This window comes from Scophthalmus maximus, chromosome 4, assembly GCF_022379125.1.
Source record: "Scophthalmus maximus strain ysfricsl-2021 chromosome 4, ASM2237912v1, whole genome shotgun sequence".
NCBI classification, from domain to species: domain Eukaryota; kingdom Metazoa; phylum Chordata; class Actinopteri; order Pleuronectiformes; family Scophthalmidae; genus Scophthalmus; species Scophthalmus maximus.
The window spans coordinates 13584793-13600721 of NC_061518.1; the positions used below are offsets into that span (position 1 = coordinate 13584793).

General features: G+C 43.1%; 1 protein-coding gene across 1 annotated transcript in view; it reads left to right on the plus strand.

Moving 5' to 3' along the window:
- The first annotated feature begins 2280 nt into the window (after positions 1 to 2280).
- prtga (protogenin homolog a (Gallus gallus)) overlaps positions 2281 to 15929 on the plus strand; it is a 31050-nt gene continuing 17401 nt past the window's right edge. Inside the window, exons 1-7 of the mRNA XM_035628057.2 lie at positions 2281 to 2402; positions 4172 to 4474; positions 12689 to 12833; positions 12997 to 13130; positions 13466 to 13762; positions 13897 to 14056; positions 14401 to 14648. Coding sequence (XP_035483950.1) covers positions 2336 to 2402; positions 4172 to 4474; positions 12689 to 12833; positions 12997 to 13130; positions 13466 to 13762; positions 13897 to 14056; positions 14401 to 14648 — 1354 coding nt within the window. The 5' untranslated portion in view covers positions 2281 to 2335. The remainder of the gene's footprint in view (positions 2403 to 4171; positions 4475 to 12688; positions 12834 to 12996; positions 13131 to 13465; positions 13763 to 13896; positions 14057 to 14400; positions 14649 to 15929) is intronic.

Here is a 15929-nt window from a genome sequence, read left to right on the forward strand (position 1 = left end):
CAGCCTCAGCCAAAAGGCAGCAGGCACTGGTAAAGTTGGCTCGCCCTTACCCACAACCTTACCAGCATTCATAACCTGATAATGACGTTTACTCCATTGATCTGGCCTCAGAGCTTGACCTGAGTTCACATGCAGGCCGACCATCACCCCACCCACAAACTGTGCCATATTGGCAGGTGCCGATACTGAATTCTTGATTAATTAAGCACCCTGGGGAGATCTTTGCTGACCATGAATGAGGCCAGGCTCTCAGTTTCTCACGTTATGTAAGCGAGGAGCCTGCAACCTAAGCTGAGGCACTGCTCACTTATTAGGTTATGTAATTTACTTTAAAGGGAAATGTAACTAACAAATAGGTTATTGATTCTGTGTGTGTGAGAGAGAGGTTATTGTGGCAGGGGATGTCCTTTTTATGACTGGTTGTGTTATGTTTCACTGGTTAATAACTTGAGGCTATTGTTGGAATTAATATGGGAATTTTCAAACCATTAAATAATGACGAAAGCATTTTATGTCCATGCACATTCTTTTCACGCAGATTACTCTGTTAAGATTCTACATTTCATTTGGAAGGACACTTGAAACTGTTTTGGATTTTTCTAAATTAGGCAAAATTTTTATCTTACCAAAGTTATACCTGAGTTACAATATTAATACTAATTGTGCATCTGCTTCTCCTAAACAAATTCAGAAGGAATATTGCACTTTGATATTAAAAGAAAGTGAAAATGTTTTGGGGAAACCCAGGATAAAGTACCCAGACAAAATTCAGCTCATTGAGTTTGAAACATTGAAAGTTTTATCTTCTAAATTTTTTGAAACTTTCCTAAGAGTTTAAGTATGTGTTTTAGTAAATATCTTCCATTATTCCGAATATACTTCCACTTAAGGGTTTAGCTTTCTCAGTGACTGAATAAGCACTTTGGATTTGTTTTAATTTTTTTTCCCGATTGAAAGGACATCACAGCTGGGCTGCGGTCTAGCTGCTGAATAAAGGTTGGGGGGGGGGGGGGGGTTGATCTCTCTCTACAATAAGTGATGGACATTGGATCAATATCGACATTGACACAGCAGCTGTCCTGCTCCTATCCATGCTTCCTTGTAATTGCAGGGCTCCGTTTTAAAGGACAGGAGACAAACTCATTTCCATTAACATGTTTTTTTCAGTTTGTAGAGGCCATTTGTTGTGCAGTTGGTCTCTGATATTGAGGGATCTGCTCTCATCAATACAGCTTCAGCTGTACTGATAAGGAAAAGTGAAAGTTTATTGGTGGAGCAAGCAGGATGACAATGTCAGAGTGCTGAACTCCTATTGTCACAAGACGAACATGGGTCAGTCGGGGTTCTGGTGTCAGGTCCAGTTATGGATGCAAAGCCTGCAGTATTACTATTCCAGACAACTTACATGTAAAAAGTGGGTATATTAAGAAAGATAAGACTAAGGAATTGAAATCTGATATATTCTGCAGCCCAAAAAGTGTATTATACATTTTTCCCACCTCGTCTTGTAAATAGGCTTTGGGTGGAAATGTGCAACTTGGAAATGTTCTAATTTGGTTGTCTAACAGTCTTTTACTGTGGTTTCGCTACTGCACTTGGTTTTTTGTCACGTTTGTTGTGTCTTGTAAGCCCATGTGGACCGGACACATTCTGATGCATGACACTTTGAAAAAAAAATAAAGGAACAAATCAAGGAGTATTTTGAGAATTGTGTTTAGCCACAAGCTGGGGAGCAGCGTGAGCCCTTGTCTGATTTTTCTGTGCTTTTACTTCTCCAAATTTATCGGGCAGCTGTAGTTTCTTTGCAGATGAATACATGTGTTATGAGATATGCTTGTAAAATATGCCACAATGCTTAAACAAAAAGGTGCCACTGGGATGCCTTCAGCCAAGGCACAGTTACCTTTACATTAAAGCCCAATGTAAAAATGGAAATATTTTTGCTTTTTTTTTTGCATCAGTAAATTTTAATTCTGATACTTGTTTATGTTTGTAAAAACTCTTACTAAAAGCAGGTAACTGTAATATAGCTACTTTTGTATATTGATGGTTATTTGGTGCGATGCAGAGGCTGTGTGTGTGTGTGTGTGTGTGTGGGTGTGGAGCATGGGTGCGCGCGTTCAGGGTGTACCGCCTCTACTCGCCGCCAGGGGGCGTCGCAGCTGCCTCTCTCCCCTGACCTCCGGAGCTGTGATGGAGTGTCGGTCCATCCCCGGAGGAGGGGAACTCCTCTCCGTCCCGCTGCTGCCCGGTCCTCTCGCCTCAGTAGCAGCGCAGCTCGTCTGCAGGACACGACCATGAGAGAGTAGCTAGCATGCACGGACAACTCGTGTAGATGGCGCCTGTCAAGGGGAAACCGGAGCCGCGTCTGCTGCTCTTTCTCGTCTTTCTTCCGATCTCAGGTGAGGAGCAAACATTTCCACTGATATTCTGTGAGAGCGCGGAGACACCGACCGACTGACCGTCAGGTAACCGACCGACAGACCGACCGACTGACCGGCAGGTAACCGACCGACCGACCGACTGACCGTCAGGTAACCGACCGACCGACCGACCGACCGACTGACCGTCAGGTAACCGACCGACAGACCGACCGACTGACCGTCAGGTAACCGACCGACCGACTGACCGACTGACCGTCAGGTAACCGACCGACCGACCGACTGACCGTCAGGTAACCGACCGACCGACCGACTGACCGTCAGGTAACCGACCGACCGACCGACCGACTGACCGTCAGGTGACCGACCGACTGACCGTCAGGTAACCGACCGACCGACCGACCGACTGACCGTCAGGTAACCGACCGACCGACCGACCGACTGACCGTCAGGTAACCGACCGACCGACTGACCGGCAGGTAACCGACCGCCGTGGAGCTTCGACAGGCGCCGAGCGCACATCTGGAGCGAGGCTTTCAACTTGAAACGCTCCCGAGGAGAAACTTTTTGAAACATTTCGCTGGCGACCAGCCTCAGAAGACAAACACGCACAAGTTGTTGTAACGTTCACTACGTTTTGCGCCTAAATGAAAATAAATAATTAATGACACGAAACGCTCAATTGTCGCAGCCAACTGTTCTGTCTCAGTCAGTTTGAACCGTCAGACAGCAGCTTTCCTCTGCCGCCGTACGGATTGAAGAAGAACATCAGAAAGTTGTTTCACCGGTGACTTCACTCACCTCCTCTTTTCGCCCACTCGTGTTTTAAACGTGGTTGTTACCTACAAGTACTTTGGTTCAGTACTTTTCAACCTCTCAGCTGAATATGAAGAGGTAGAATGAAGCGTGTTCAAGGTGCTGGGGACGTCCACACATTACCGAGGAGATATGTAAAGGTCTTGTCGATATTTGAAATGAGTGGTGAGACCAGAGCAGGCACGAGTAAATTCAAATTTTCCTGCATTTTTTAAAATATATTTTGACGTTTTCTAACCAGGATCACTGAGAGCTGAACACTGGGATCAGCAGTGTGTCTGGTCCAATGAACAGTCTGCCAATACATAATCAATACGCATATCAGACATAGAGCTGGTGTAGAAGACGAAATGGCCCCAGAAAGACATCCCGCATCCCGGCATGGCCCCCCCCTTTGATCCGTCGAATCGTCCGATGAAAATATTTACACTTTGTTACTGTATTCTTGCGAAAGAACCTGCAGCGCTTTTTTTGTTTTGACGTATTGTATTTTGATTATGGCCCCTGGGAATGACATTAGTGTCTCTTGTTATCCAGGCCCTCAGGAGTCACACTGATGAAACACTGGGTTTCTATGTGAACCAAAAGGGACTAATTGGATCAGCTGTTTTCACCCTCAGCTAGTGACTTTATGAGCCATAAGTAATTGGATTAACGTGGAGCAGAGAGAGTCTATCGAGGTTCTCTGTGTGATTACTGTACAGGATAGCAGGCCCTCCTGCTGGCGGACCTCCAATCCTGTACAGAGTGATACTTCGCCGTCGCACGACGTTTCAATATGTCACACTTGAATCCACCCAACAATGTGCACACTGATAATGTGGCTGCAATATGTGTAGTTTCCAGGGGAAAAAAGCATGCCGACACATTTATACCAAACCTTGTAAATTGCTTTAAACTCTTCATCTTGACAGTGCCCTGACAGAAGGCCCCATCCTGACAACTACCTTTGTTTCCTCCCTCTCTCTCTGCAGGTGTCTTATGCTTCAGTGAGCTGTTTTTCATCAAGGAGCCCCACGATGTCACCGCCATGCGCAAAGACGCCGTTATTTTGGACTGTCAGGCGCACGGAGAGGCACCCATCGACGTCAGGTGGTTCAAGAACGGAGTAAAAGTGATGGAGAGTGAACGCGTCTATCTACTCTCCAATGGTTCCCTTTACATTTCCGAAGTGGAGAGCAGAAGAGCCGACAAATCAGATGAAGGGTTCTATCAGTGCCTTGCTCACAACAAGTATGGAGCTATCCTGAGCCAGAAAGCCCGTCTTACAATCGCAAGTGAGTAGCACGCTGGATCTCATTGGCCATGTGATGTGATGAAGGGTGATGGTGGGATTCAAATCTTGGTTCTGTTGGCTACCATTTACTTGCAAAAATCTCTGGATGGGATTCAGCATGAATCATCAAAAGCGATTTCCACTGATACCCATTTCTGTTTATTTAGTAAATGTAACTTTTTGTTGCTCATTGTTGCATTTAGTGGAGCTTTGATGGTAGCAGGCAGAGGGACAAAGTCATCAAAGTTGGAGCTGTAAATAAGGATAGTGTTTGGAAGGGGAACATGCCCATTGGTGTGTAAATGAAGGAGCAGGAGCTCTGAAAGGTTAGGAGCTGTCCAGGATACCGTCTCTCCCTTGCTAAAGAGCAGATGACCCCTATTCACAGGCCGAGGCTTTCATGTTATTGCACCCTGGTCGCTTGAGGAATTGTTCTTTTGGAATGCTTTCTCCTGCAGCACTGTGCGTGTTGGCCTCGTGTTTTAAGGGGGGAGTAGAGAGGCTTGAGGCAGAGTTGGTCTTTTGGGACCACATGTCCCCTCCTCCTACCCTACAGGCCATGCATCTCGTTGTGACACTTTTGCAGAATGTATGTTAAAATGTATTCTGCACTAAAACATGCGTTTCTTTTTATTCCCAATCAAGATTCTGAAATATAATTATTTACAAGCGGCGACTTACACGGAGGTCGGGTCCACCTAATGTAACTTTATTTAACTCCTTCAAAGTTGACGAAAAAACATTGGTTCTTTGTTGCAGGTTATTATACATTTTTGAACACAGTTATGGACAATATATTCAATTTCTGCGAATAAGTTCTTCAAAATATTACACACTGTAGCTTTAAAGATTAACTTTGACGATTTGCTTTATTTAAACTTTGAAAAAACTTTTAATGAACATTTCCTTAATGAAGCTCAATCAATCCTTGATTTGCTCTGAAGTCGTACTTAAAGATGCAGTAATCGATTTTGGAGAAAGATTGTTTCTCTCTTTGTTGTTGTTGATGATTTTGTAACACTGGCCGATCGGCCGGGGCTCGAACCCACATCCTTGGGTACGGGAGTCAGACGCGCTAACCACAAGGCCAAAACCTTTGGGTCGTATAGAGTCCTTCGCTAACACGTGTCTTAACGTGTCGGGGAGCCAGGACTTACATTTTTTCCGGGCACACAGAACCGTCAGCTAGCGGACCGTGAGGAAATATTAGCTGATTTTTACAAAAAGTGTATTGGATTAAGATCACTTACTGCCCCTTTAACTAGATGCACTTCTCTCTGGTTGCAAACCCAGGCGTTTTCAGTTACATAAGAGTAAATATAGTTTTATTAATTAAGTGAGTGATTTACCTGCTTTATACAAGTTAAGAGGTGGTAAAGGCTGCCAGTAAGCTTTACAAGTTTGTTTTAAAATGGCACTTAAGACATGCTTGAGGGTCTATCTGGAAGCTCATAAAATTTGCACATACCTGGGAAATGCTCAGTTGAAGGACGCCGAGGTAGCAGTGGGGGTTGTTGCGAGTAGTGTGCACACACTCACATACGCACACACACACATATGTGAATTGCCGTTTCCCAGTACCACCACGGCCTTACCCCGAGTGTCTAAATGACCAAACTTTATTGCAGACCCCACCAGGTCAGAGGGAGCTGGAGGCTTTTGCACACAATTGTCTTCTGCCTCACTACTCTGGCGAAAGAGTGAAGGTTTTCACTATGACTGTTTTTGTCCAAACTAGCCCCCCTCCTCTCCCCGTGCTCGCTAAAGAAAGGCAATTATTTGTCCTGATAGCAGTGTATAGCACAGCTGGACCTGTTCACCACAGCGGGACTAATTACATTAAAAGTTAAAGTTTGGAGGTTGATTCCAAGTTTACGTTTCGATTGAAGGTCAGGGTGGCAGTTCTCATTAAACAGCTTGACTCTCTTGTATCACTTGCCTATTGCTTCAAAGTCTGCAAAGAGGTGTTGGCCATTCATATGTGATGCATTTCAACTGGACAAAGAAATTTAGTTTTGTCATGAATGTTTTGATCCAGGTGTCACCATGTCCTTAGGTTTTATCACATGTAACTTACTGTAAGAATCATGACAGGGAAGCTTTATATCTCAAGTGCAAGAATGGTGCCCCCTTTGAGCTTTTTAGTCCTATGCTCATATGATGAATGTGGACCTGCTGGTTGTTCTTTTAGGAGTGTGATGATGAAGATGATGACGGAGAGAAACCTTAAATGGGGGTTTGCTAAAGCACAAAGGTGATATGGGATTTGGCCCTAATAAAAAGGAATGTGACACATGAGCTTCACCATGTGACTTTTGTCAATAGACCTCAGATTGATTGGAGTTAGCTCCAATTTTTTTGGTGGGGCTTCTTGCACCGTTCGACCATGTGTTTGTTAGGCAGGAAAACAGAGTATGGCTCAGTTTTGGTCCACAAACTGGTGAAAATTTGTAAAGTTGGTTATTTGGCCAGTTTTACTAATGCTTTTCAATCTGTGTTGCATCAAACATGATGAGACTTTAAGAAAACTAGTTAAAACATAGTTTTAAACCTATATTCTGAATGCCTTCATCCTTTTTTGTCATATAAACCTGAAGTTGGTCACAGCCAGGCTAAGAAATCCACCACACTACGGACTGTCTGACCAGCCGGGCTGCTGACAGCGTTGTTAGCCGCTGTTAACGCGTCAGAACATAGGTAGTTTCTGCTTTAGCGATGCGCATTCCCGCGACGGGCGCGGACTGTTGTATCTTGAGTATTAGATTGGCCAACAGAAACGAGTCGCGCTACCTGAATCATTTTTAAATAGCTACAGCCGTTGGGCGAAGTCCAATCATCAGGTAGCCTAAAAGTGGTGTAACTTTGTCTGTAAGTCAGTCAGCAATTAACATTCACATTTGTAGTGCTGTTGTGGTCCAGCCAATGAAAGCAATTGAATGAGCTGCTGCAGTTCACTTAAAAAGTGTATTTTACCTCACTGTTGTGTCCATAGGCAGTCAGGTCAAGACCACAGTTTTATTTCAAGTTACCAAGGAATCTGACTTGCGCTGGCTCGGCACAATTAGAAACCCCAATAAGACTAAAGTAAACCTTGCACAGTGTGTGCTGTGATGTGAATGAAGGAAATGCCCTTAAGTGAGACAGCTCAAAGCCTGGAATCTTGTTTTTCTCCTTTGCTGGTCAAGAAAGGTTACCATGGTTCCCCTGAGCAGCAGGCCGAGAGGTCAAAGGTTTCTCTAAATTGTTCAATACATGGAGCGAAGTGAGACAGAGTCTAGTTTCATCAGTTGCTGCAATAGTCATCAGTGGGTCTACTTTCTCCATGAGTCTCTCAATGTATATTCTGTTGTATCAACCTTAACACAAGTTTTATTTTAATGTTGTCTGCCATCAACTTATTTTTCTAAAATGTCATGACAAAGGATAAACAAAGTTGTTAAAAAAACATTGTGTAGCTGTTTACAGATTGACTTCTTTAGCTCTGTGTTGTGATGAGGAGATTAAAGACAATGAATCCACTGTCTGTGGTGAGTGGAGGGCTGCTGGAATGAATGATTGGAAATTTTTGTAGCAGAGATAAGGGATTGGAGGAGGGGATGAATGCTCCTTCCCACACCACGCCTCCACCACCCAGTCAGTGCTTGGAGAGGTCACCCTGCTCACGGGAATAGCTCTTTGTTTAGCCAGGCCAGTGGTCAGTTGACTATCCTGCAGCCTGTGTGGAGCAGCAGCACATCTGCCAAAGAGCTAGTGATTGATTTGTTGGACCTTTCAGCTTTGCATTCTTCTACTTCTCGCTTATCAGCCCTCTTTTTTTCCCCAGAGCTTTTTATTAATCTTCAGTGGGGTCATTTAACATTTTAAAGTTGGCCTACTAAAATGTAAAAATAACTTTTGTTATGACCACGTGGTGCACCTCAGTTCACAGGAATAACACTCATGAGTACATATAAAACTTCTGAAAGTTGTTTTACAAATTCAGTGAAGGTTTTTCATTGGCCTCCTGATGCTTAGGGTCATCAATTTAACATGCTGCCTGCAGGATCAGGAGAGTCATAGGCACTGATTTAGTTGAATGTCCAACCCCCATGCCAAAAATGAAACTCATACACAATTGAGGAAAAAGTAGCCAAATGCATCCATGTCAGGAAGTGAATAACGACGACCGACTGACCGACACGTAACGACATTATCGATCTAATGTTGTTACACACACAAGGAAAGCATACAAGCCCACGCAGTAAAATACAGTCAATCAACTGTCAACACAAAGGGCCCACACAGCTACTAAATATTATAATTGAATTTGTTTTAAATCACCAGTGTTTCTTTATGAGAAAAGTGAGGAGTTTGGTAGAGAATAGATTGGATCGTCAGGAGCGGCGCTCTGATTGGTGGTTAGGGTTTGGAGGAGGGGGCTGACAGCGAAAATAACCATTTACAGACATGTAATCCCTCCAGCTGATCCAATTTGATTTCAAGTCATTGACAATTTAGCCCAGACTGTGTGATGGCACATGTAGGTGCTTGGCATTCGCCATGGGGACTGGAACCTGGAGCACCTACAGGATCATCGCCTATGAGGAGAGAATGATCAATTTTAATGTTTCCCCCAATGAAACGGCAGGGGCTGGGCTAGGGGTGGTTGAGGGTTATCAACGGCATCCACTGAGCAAAAACTGCGTCTGTCGTCCACAATGTTCAAACCATGTTGAGATTATTATATAACGTCACTGACATCTTTGATGAGATTATTCCTCCTCAGTGGAAAGATAATCTTTCCGGTTGAGGTCCGGGTCACTGAGGATGTGTTTTACAGAGCAAAACATTTTCCCTTACCTGAATAGGAACTCTCAACTTTACATATGATATAGGAAGAGCATGTTGTGTAAATTTGAGTTGGGGAAGATCTGCTCTGAGGCAAACTACAATGACATGTTACAGTATGTTGATATTGGAAGATGTAGATGCATTATTATTTAAATTGACAGCAGTAAATGTAGTTTCACAACTAAAAAGACCAAACAAACAGAAACAGATTGTTGATTGTTTTTCTTAGAAGGATTGATCCCGAAAGCAGCATAGAAATACGGCCATGACCGTGTCACATCAAAGCACAAACAAATCTGCAAATCTATTTGTCAGTAGTTCTGATAGCTCACAATGTGCAGGTAAGCTATGCTGTGCTCTGGCTCAGGAACTGACCACAGTAACCAGAGGAGAGAGGGCTCAACTAATTCCTGGTATTTGTAAGGGAACCTTTGTTTGGTCCTGACCTGTCCACTGACCTTCGGGTTGTTGAGCTGCTGCCATCAGAAGGCCCATCTGTTGCAAGCTGGAGGGGAAGCAAATACAGCTTTGCTCCTCAGGCTGTTTGTACCATTGAAAAAGTGTACGGTAGTTAACCAAGAAGTCATATGTACAATCTTAACCTTTGGATGTTGACATTGCTCTCACAAAGAGAAGAGGATGCATTGTTGTTTCAACATTGTGATGCGACATACCACAACTTCTGTGCATTCAAATGATGCTGATTCAGAAAGTGAAAGTATTGAGTGGGCAGTTCTAGCTGTGCAGCAATACCCTGCAGCAGCTGGACTGCATGTATTGTTTTAGTTGTTGCAGTGACGGCAACTGGCAGATGTCATCGATACAGCAGAGGAGGATGTTATTACAAAACAGCGTTTCAAACAGCTGGAGGAGATTTCTAGGCGGTTTGCAGGGCAGCATTTCTAGTTAAGGGTGGTCATGAAGGGCCGTGCCTGAGTTGGGTGCTAGCCAGGATTTGTGGAGGTCAGAGGTGAGAGGTGAGATTGCTAGGAAGGGCAGATGGTCAGAACTCTTTCTGCATGCTTTTGGGGGAAAGGCTGAGGTATTTATTCTGAGTCTGAGCTTGCAAAAATACTATGCCAAACAAAACCAAGGGTTTTCTTTTGATATATTTCGGTGTCGTGAAGAATTTAACACTCACAGTGAAATTCACTTTGTCCTTTAGTAATACACAAAGACAGAGATGGCTGAATGAGTAAATGCAAAGAATTTAAGTAATTCACAAAGAGCTTGATGTGTTTGATGTGATTATTTCATCTTCACTTTAAATGTCCCTTGGCAAACATCATCGCACAAAGTAGAGAGTACAACGTCAGCCTCCTAATTTTAGTTGGTCGTTCTCTGGCCAATGCACAGTATAGATTTTCCACCTTATCTTAGTAGTTTATCAATAATCAATGATTATCACACTGTTTATCAATCCAGCATCATTTGACTGGGTGGAAAGGCAAAGGAGAGAGGCAGAGGATCAGTGCCGCTCCTCTGTCATGCCCTGCAGTCATATCACTTCAGCACATTTATGGCATTTTTTGTAAGAGGCAGCGTTAACGCGGGGGGTTGGGAGTGTGAGGGGGGAGGGCCCTCTGATGACTGCTGTCTTCACATCAAACAACCGCAGCGGAGCTAAGAGGGGCAACTGCTCGGGATTAATTTGATTAATCTGTGGAATCTGTGGAGAAACGATCTGACCCTGACTACAGTTTGTTTGTTGTCCAACAAGCACGATATCAGTCACACAGACAGGCGTTTCCAGTGTAGTGTGGAAAGCAGATGTGTATTAAACAACATCAATACACATTATTTAGATTAATTTAGAAGTTGAGGGGCATGTTGATGTTAGTCACCATGTAAAAGTCTTATAGGTCATAATTCACTTAATATTTATATTTTGGGGCAGTTTAAGCTCTACTTCTGTTAAACACCAGAAAACCTGGCAACACTGCGTACACACAGTCATAAACACCACTGTGTATTTATGACTGTGCAGGGATTTCCTGTGGACTTTTCTGGAAAGCAAAGGTTACTACGGCATGGTGTTGAATGTCTCTGTGGAAAAATTTAACTGATAAGGACGTTCATATCCAATTCAGTGCAAACACTTATGGTTGGCAATGTCCAAGTCACAAACAAAATTTATACTTGTTACATATTATTACTAGTTTTTTATTAATCCTTATTGAAGTTGTCTGCATATGTGTACATGTATTATAAGGTTCCATGAAGCATCTTCAAAGGATTGTGGCAGAATATTCTTATGTTTGTTGTTCTTTATGTCTGACAGATGCAGTTTAGACTCCCGCTTCCTGCTTATTTCTGTTTCCTCTTCTCTGAGTGTGGATCACACAGTGCAGCCGAAGAAGCTCTAGATGAGTGCATGGACGTTAAATAGCATCACATTGTATATGTTAAACCATTACATAAGGGATGATAGTTTCATCCTGCAAGCAGGCATCTCAAAATTGCTCAATTGAAAATAGAAATAATTTAATTTGGCAGAAGACAAAGTTGTATATCTCACTTTTTCAGGTCCGTTATCGATATGTCCATCTCTGTACCTGGATGATTTTTTAACAGCTATTAGTGTTAATGGATTGGATGTTCGCATGCTGTGATGCTCATTGCTTTTTTAACTTTTATTTTTGGTTCTCTCAGTATTCGCTCTCCATCAGAACAGCCGGGGAATTGATTTCTTCTAACAAATGATTGATCTCAGGCTTCTGCAGCTTTTTGAGCCCAGGGGGGATGGGACAGCAGTGTGTGACCTTAAAGGCTTTTAGGCTTTTATGACCCAGGAGGAGCCACTGTCAAAGAGAGCATTAACCAAAGAAGCAGAAACAACTTAAATCATTATAAAATACATACAGTTCTTTTCACTATTAAAGGCCTTGTTCTAATTCACGTTGGGCCTTATTTTCTCGCCACTCAGCCGGTGGCTGACAACAGCTCAGTTTCAGGGAAACCTAATCCACGCAGGATGTAGCTGTTCCACTCCAGTCATCACCTTCGTTCAGCACTCAGCAGCTCTGTAGCTTTAGGTAATGGGCATTTCTGTTGTCTGACATCCACTGGATCTGACTGAGATGGATAGAGCTTGCATCAATATGTTTGGAAATGAAGGGCAGTAATTCAGAAATATCATCTTTAAAAATAGATTTATTCAAATCGTTAATTATATTTCCTGCCTGATTTAGGTGCCTCCTCTGAAGCCTGATTTGATGTCTTAGCTTGGACTTGTATCATGCCGTAGTTTTATGTCAAAGCAAGGTTTAAATAGCAAACGGAGTGAATTACAACACTGTCTAAACAAAACACCTCAAGGAAAAGGTGTTACTTTGACATTAGCTATTATGCATGCATTAAAATCTGGTTGTCTGTTTTCCTGCAGGTATCTCGTCTTTTTCAATCCAGCCCACATCCATAGTGGTGACTGAAGGCTCAGTCGCCAGGTTTTCGTGCAAAATCAGTGCCCACCCTCCTCCCATCATCACTTGGGAGCACAATCGGGTCACATTACCACTTGCCACTGAAAGGTATGCACTCAGTTTTACTTTGTGGTATTCTTTTTTTTTTTTTACATCCTTGAAAGCACAGCAGATGTTTTTGAAGCCAGACATAAAAGTATATGATTTGTAATTGCACATTATTGTGGGTGATAAAAGCTGTATCGTATCTGTGTGTTCCTCTGTCATCCAGAATCACAGTCCTGTCCAGTGGTGTTCTTCAGATACACGGGGTCCAGCGGGCGGATGCTGGAAATTACCGCTGCATTGCCACCAACATTGCCAGCCGCCGGCGAAGCACGGAGGCCGCCCTCACTGTCACCCCCTGTATGTCACCGAGCTCTTGTTTGATAAATGTATTCTGTAAAGATCATCGAAACACAATTGAGTAGTCTACCACAAAGGAGAAACCGTATTGTAGATGTTTACATAAATCGAGGCAAAAGGAATTGGTGATGGGATCGATATTGTGCCTTTTTTGTTTTAAACTCAGTACTACAATATTACAGTAAGATAATATGTTTGTGTCACTCAAGCAGCTGTAGACTGATGAATGACTTGTTAAAAGTGGGGACAGGGCAGAGGTAGCATTTTTTAAATTGAATCTACAAAACCATATGCACTAAAGCTGTCTTCCACCCCCTCCTCCTCTCTCTCTGCAGCTCCCAGCCCTCAGCTTCGCTATAGGCCACGCATTATCGCTGGGCCACAGAACGTTTCTGTGTCGCTGCACCAGAGTGCCATCCTGGAGTGCATGGCCACAGGCAATCCCCGACCCATCATCTCCTGGAGCCGAGCGGACAGCAAGTCTATTGATGTTTACAACACTAAAGTGTTAGGAAATGGCAACCTCATCATCACAGACATCAAGCCCCAGCATGGAGGAGTCTATATGTGCAGAGCCACCACTCCCGGCACACGAAACTATACGGTCTCATCAGCCAACATCACTGTGTTAGGTAAAGATATTCAATGTACAGAATTTTGTCAATGTTTGGTCGGATTATGTACTGATAATTCCTTATTCAAAAGTGTCATATATGTATGTATGTACTGTATGTCTAAATTTAACACTGATGTTGTCCTTCCAAAGCGCCACCCTCTTTGGTGGAGTGGCCAGAGAGCCTGACCCGTCCACGTGCTGGCACCGCCCGCTTTGTGTGCCATGCTGAAGGAGTTCCAACACCTCAAATCACTTGGCTCAAGAATGGAGAGAAAGTTCACTCCAATGGTCGAATCAAGATGTATAACAGGTATTTTTCTCTTCACGTAATAAATCAGTCCTGTTATCAAGTCCTTTCCTGACACGTCAAATAGATAATGAACAGGAGTCCTAACTTTTTTAACCATGAGACGCTCATTTAAAAGTCATTAAAACAACTGGAATAAATAATTAACTACGACCCCTATAGTAGAAAGGAAACTGAATAATTTAAAACTGTGCAAATGGGGTTTTAGTGAGTTTCCCTATAATTTGCTCCTGCTCCTTATTCAACTGTCAGTGCTTTAGAAGTTAATTAGAGGATGAACCCTCCCTGCTGAAAGAGCCTCAGGATGAAACCATCTGTGTCTGTGTGTGTGTGTGTGTTTGCCTCAGCAAACTGGTGATCAACCAGATCATACCTGAGGACGACGCCATCTATCAGTGCCAGGCAGAGAATGAGCAGGGATCGGTCCTGTCCATGGCGAGGCTCATTGTGGTGATGTCAGAGGACCGGCCGAGCGCACCCAGGAATATCAGAGCTGACACGGTGTCGAGCTCCGCCATCCTTCTGGCTTGGGAGAGGCCTCAGTATAACTCGGATAAAGTTATTGCTTACTCGGTGCACTACATGAAGGCTGAAGGTGAGCGGCGTGTAATCAAACAAGTAAACATTTTTTTCATTGGTCCCTTTGCCTCACAGGAACATAATTCGAGGAAGGGAACTATTAATTCATGAAGACATTTTCTGTCCATGAGATTCAGGAACTTTTCCTGTTCCTGTCTACAAACAGACAAATCGAACGCATACTGTATTTGAATTAACCATGTGTTGGAAATGCTATGTTGGTGGGCAAAGGGGAAACATTTTATTAGAATAGCCTTTTCTTTTTCTGGACAAATAGACCCTAGCTCTGTGGAGTTTCAAGAAGCCGGGTCCCTTCCTTTTGGCTGATGAAATGCAGGATGTAGAAAAACCCATTCACAAAAAGCACAAGGGTTGTAGTGTGGCAGCAGAAAGGCCTGGCAGCTTGTTAGCTTTCCTGGGAACTGACAGGAATCACATACACACAATACACCATTTTTAGAAAAAAAAACATGGGCTTGTTCATTCAAGCCCTGCACTTAATTATAATGCCACTGACTTTCATTCGGTGTGGCAAGAGGTACAGAGTTCTCCCAGAAAAAAAGAAACACCTGCTGGATTATGTTGGGGATAAAGAGGTCAAAAATAACAAGTTGAACAAATTCTTTCTATTTGATTCTTGAATAACTGTCAAGGATTTTCTGCACTTGATTTCGACCAAGTGACACAATCACATTGGTCCCCGTGACAAAGATTGGCTGTTTATTGACAGAGTATAAGACTGGGCACTCTTCACCTGAGGCCGCACACAGAGAGGCTCGGCAATAAATGGAGGCTCTAACAAAAAGAGGAACTAATTAGTTTATGAGATGAAGTGTTTATCCTGTGAGGGAAATGGCAGAGTATGAATTGGACAGGGTGGCAGACTTTGTCACACTTTTCAGGGAGGCTTAGTGATGCATTCAGACTGTGGGGAATGATTTCTTTGTTTACTTTCAAGTACCTTGTTTACCAGGTTCAAAATAAGACGACTAGGGATTTGTGTTTTCCCATGGCACAAATACATTTTTTTGGGTTCTACACTGATTAAATCACTATTACACAGAGGGTCATTTGAAAAGCTGGTGCAAGTGAACATGGATTTAAATGTCAGTTTGTTTCACTAAATATAGGAGGAGGGAGACGGTAAATTTACAAAAGTTTGTAATAACGTGATTGATTGTGCATAAAAAAGATTTGGAACTAGAGGCTAAATTGTGCTGTGTAATAGAATAAGACAAGATATATAGACCTTAATTTAGTTTGACTTGATTGTTTGACAGGTGATAAGACTGCACAT